Raw genomic sequence first — 4,813 nt, forward strand, 5'->3', positions numbered from 1 at the left:
CTTTGCCAGACAGTGATTTGGCGGCGGCGGCGACAGCATGGAGGCAGCGTAACCCTAGATGGGTTTCGGTGAACCATGATACATAATTGCTTTATGATCTGAACAGCGAAATTAACACACTCAACTTTTTCTCTCTAAAAATAATAATGCCTCACATCTATTGACCAGCCATAGGCAAAGCGTGACAAGGACATGGGTGTACATTTGTAAACTCATTAGTTTCTAAACAATAGTTCAAATCTCCTAATTAATGTTATTATTAATTAGTAGAATACCATCTTTTTTTAGCCATGCACATCCAATTTGAAAATCTTGCCTCCGCCATGGAACCTAGCGGTACATACTACCATGTAAAATAAAATAAATGAACATGAGGCTCCCTAGGGTCCGGTCATCTTTCACCTCCTGAACGGGACGATGGAGCATCGCCAGAGATAACCAGTCGTTGTTGATTATGGACGAGCAGTCGCCAAGTTCACACTCCTAATGAACTACTGTCCCGGAGAAGAAACCACCATCCTAGATATTCTTATGGTAGATCAGGTCTTCCCCGCACTCCCATGCCGGTTGTGGAAGAGGAGGGGTGGCGACCTACCCACCAGATGAGAGGTGCTAGCATGGTGCCTCCAGAAAATCTCCTCTCTAGGTTTTGGAGAGGAGAGTATGGTTTCGGAAGAACATCTCATGATGTTAGTTAACAAGATGGGTCATCATCTCAAGCAAGGCCAAAACTGTTTCCTCTCGTCCCCAGAAGTGACTCCCAAGTGACCGGGGTTTCCCCGCCTCCGGCGGTGGCGCTAACAATATGCCTCATGTCATGTGGCCTTATGGTCATGGAGGCGACTTGCCGCGTCAGAGGGCTCCTGGTCAATTTAGGTGCTTTTTTCATTTGTGTAGGCTTTTTGAACCGCTCAAGCACGCGAGGTGGCAGCGACTCCCTAAAAAGGAGGAAGGTTCTCCCCACGCAGCCCCCGGCCCGGCGGTGCGTCTAGCATCATTGGAGGACGTGTGGAGGTGTGTCTCCGACAGATCTCATGGGATTTGATCGGTGATGGCTCGAGAATTTTGAATATTTGAGATGAGTTTTCATTTGGTTTTCAACGGATTCATATAACATCTCCTTTATTTCTAATGCTAATCCTCCAAGAGATAAGAAAACCCATTTTTCCATTGTTCCAAGTCACCTTAAATAACCTCACGTCCATCTTTCATAGCATTGCCTTTATTTTCCATGTACACCCCAGCGAGTGACTCCGTCATCACTAGGTAACAATGAGTGAAGATATTTTTAGTATGCGAATTTAGAAGCCCACATCCAGATTTCTTTAAATAGACACTTTTTAGTTTTACCAACAAAATTAGATGAATATGAGTGCCAAATGATGGATGGCTCCAACGGCAAAGGGACCTGCTAGGTGGTCTCCCCCGCCACCAGGTTGGGCTAAACTAAGTATTGTTGCAAGCTTTGGCCTCTTTTCGTGCTCCGCAGCCTTCCGAGCAGTTGGGAGGAACTGCAGGGGAGGAGTGCTAATGGCGGCTGCGGTAACTAGTCAGTGATGTCATGATCCTGATGAAGTGGATGGATTAGAGTGTGTGGAGGGCATTAAACTTTTCCAGGAACGAGCTATTGTGTCTTCGATCATTGAGTCGGATAGCTTGTCACTCATTAAGATCATTGCTATGTCACAATTACAGGGAGGTCTTGGGGATGATATCGTTGTTGCGGAATGTTCTATACACCATAGGGAGAAAATAAAGGTGCTCACTCTTTGGCGCAGGTAGCTTCTAGGAGTGCAAACTGATCCATCCGGATCCTAGATGTACCATCTGCTATTATATGCAGTATTATCAATTAATGAAACCCCTTGTTCGGACAAAATACTAGCTTTGTTGAAAAATTATGTTGAGCTCCTAGACAGTTCAGCAAAAACTATTGGAGACTGGAGAACAATATTCATCTTGAAATGAAATGAAATTTGAGAATTTCGGGAAGTCTAAGAACAACCACAACTATCAATAAAATGACAAGCTTTCAAAAAAAATCAGTCCATGACTTCACAAAATAAGTAAGAATTTTGACCCCAAAAGAAAGTAACTTTGGAGAACCATACTTAAAAAGATATGTCAACATTGAAAGGACAACATTGGAATAACAATTTCTGCCATTGTGATCAATGGAAATGAAGTTCCAAAGTTCTAAAGATAACTTTCTAATCAAACAAGTGGATCATGCAACAAAAATGAAAATGTAATGAAAATATAAATATAAGAAAATTAGAACGTGCACCTTCCCACCATTCATGACTTCATGGCGTAAAGTCATGATAGGTGCGACATAGTAGCGCTTGTGATGATCACCACTCGCTCAAGGCAATGTGTGGATGACCAAGGATGTGAAAGATATTGGGGTGTGGTTTCACAATGGGGGTTCGTAACATTGGAACTCCCTAGAGGCACTACCTAGCGAGAGAAGTTTATGCAAAACAAAAGCGGTGGATGTGATTTATATGTTACATGACTGGTGCCTTTAGTGAAACGACATGTATGATTGAAATGATAATTTTCGGCATTTAACCATAAGTGAGCAACTTATGTTACATAACCATAACACGTGCAAAGTGCTTCCATTGCAAGTCATTTGGCCAAAATATTGGTATATAACTTAATACATATAAATAGTGACACATTGACATGTAACATTCTTGGAATATATCATAAACACTAGTACATTTTCCACAAGAACAATAAAGCCTTATTTGATAATATGTAAGATAATAACAAATAAATGAAAAAAGAGTCACAGTACATTAGGTTGGGCTCCATTATTTTAGATTCCTTGCATGAAGGGACTAGGGGTAGGCATTGCCATACCCAGATCCAGCACCTTTACCTGCACCATGCCCACCATTTCTTCCTCCGCCATTACCACCACCGTTTCCACCAGCATCTGCATTTGTACTACCTTGTCTATACCAATTGTTAGTAGCAGTAGCTGAGCCAGAACCAGTGCCACTACCAGCCCCATACCCACTAGATCCTTGATAACCACTAGCTTGCCCTCCACCACCACCGCCACCGGCACCGCCAGCGCTAGTATATCCACCATAGCCGCCGCCATAAGGATATGAAGATCCTTGACTATATTGACTAGAACCGGAGCCAGAGCCGGACCCGCTACCATATCCAGTTCCACCATTTTGGCCGCCGCCTCCACCGCCACCTCCACCTCCACCGCTTGCATGGCTACCACTATTAGAACTCATGCCAGACCCAGTTCCACTCCCAGCACCTGAGCCACCACCACTCACAGTTCCCCCACCCTCTCCTCCTCCCGCTCCCGTTCCCGTGGCGCTTCCACTGCCGAATCTAACCACCCTTGCAGCATTGGCCAGTCCAATGCTCAAGAGGATAACATAGCCGAGGGCTACTAGCTTTGTGCCTACCATTGTGTGTGTTTTATGGAAGCGTGTACTCTTGCAAGATGAGGTGAGTTCCAAGTGAAAGATCGTATGGACATTTATAGTGGTGCTTGCGGCCATGCATGCTGGGGGTGGAGGTTGGAGGAGTACTCGAGGTTGGAGTTTTTGACAAAGTCATGTCTGAACTCAAGTGGAGGCTTAGAATAATTAGCGCCTTAATTGGTGCAGGTAAAAGTAAACGATGATGACTGACTGCTAATCGTGATCGCATCAGCGTGGGTTCAACAGTTGTAAGACACATGCAAGGATCCACTGACGAGCAGAGGAGCGAGGCAACCTCGAAGTTTCCGTAGTTCAGTTTGGAGTGGAAGTAAACGACGACTCCGCCCATGTAATCGAGTCGTTGGGTCAAGTAGCCGTACATGAAGAATTGATTAGCAGATGATCAAGTTCAAGTGGATGGCAAGATCCGTATAAATGCTTTAGCTCTAATGTCCGTCCTAGTATTAGCAGATGATCAGTACACCGTATTGATGCCCGGACTAGTTCAAGTTAATAGCTGAGCAGGTTGTATTCCGCCGAGATGCTCTAGCTTCAAAGGTTCTGAACCCGAGATACATTACATAGATGCTTCTTCATCAACTGAACGAAAATGTACGGCAACACTGCTTTGTGAGCCGAGATGGTGTAGCAAGTAGTGGTAGTCGGAGCACCAAACAGCAAAGGGAAGCAGCCGGCACTGCCACGCCAGCAAAATCTACAAACCCTCACCTCATCAGATAGATAGGCCGACAAAAATCAACGACAGCGAGCCATGGAACCGTCGAAGCCGACATTGTCAAGATGGGGAGGCTCGAGGAAATTTTATTCGCCAGACCGACGGTACTGTCACGCGATTCCTAGTAAAAGCACCAAAGAGGGGAATACTAGAGATCCATCTGGTAGATCGGGGCTTCCCCGCACTCTCATACCAGACGTGGAGGAGGCGGCAACCTACTGCCGGACAAGAGATGGTGGCGTGATGCATCTAGAAAATCACCTCTCTTGAGTTTGAGAGGCGAGAACGGTTCCAGAAAAACTGGTGGTGTGGTTAGTTAACTAGATGGATGATCACAAGTAACATAATTAACTAGTTTTGCTTTTGCAGACAAAACTTACTATCTATTCATCTTCAATCATGGCAGTACAACAAACAGTAGAAAAAAATAAAAATTACATGCAGATTCATAGACCACCTAGCGACAACTACAAACACTGAAGCGAGCCAAAGGCGCGCCGCCGTAAATTCCCCTCCCTCGTGGCACTGGTTTTTTTACATAGCAGTAGCGCGGGGACCCGCGCTACTGTTAGGGCGCTACAGCTATTATTTAGCAGTAGCGCGTTTCTAAACAAGC

The 4,813-nt window shown here is 45.0% G+C and overlaps 1 protein-coding gene across 1 annotated transcript; it reads right to left on the minus strand.

Moving 5' to 3' along the window:
• Positions 1-2,716: 2,716 nt before the first annotated feature.
• On the minus strand, positions 2,717-3,461 carry LOC119273359 (glycine-rich cell wall structural protein 2-like). Its single transcript, XM_037554542.1, has one exon. It carries the CDS (start codon positions 3,444-3,446, stop codon positions 2,850-2,852), a length of 597 nt encoding a protein of 198 aa, XP_037410439.1. The 5' UTR covers positions 3,447-3,461; the 3' UTR covers positions 2,717-2,849.
• Between the last annotated feature and the right edge of the window lie 1,352 nt (positions 3,462-4,813).

The sequence above is a fragment of the Triticum dicoccoides genome, chromosome 3A, assembly GCF_002162155.2.
Source record: "Triticum dicoccoides isolate Atlit2015 ecotype Zavitan chromosome 3A, WEW_v2.0, whole genome shotgun sequence".
Classification (NCBI taxonomy): Eukaryota; Viridiplantae; Streptophyta; class Magnoliopsida; order Poales; family Poaceae; genus Triticum; species Triticum dicoccoides.

Coding starts and splice junctions, on each gene's coding strand:
- LOC119273359 (XM_037554542.1), bottom strand. CDS start 3,446: ATGGTAGGCACAAAGCTAGTAGCCCTCGGCTATGTTATCCTCTTGAGC.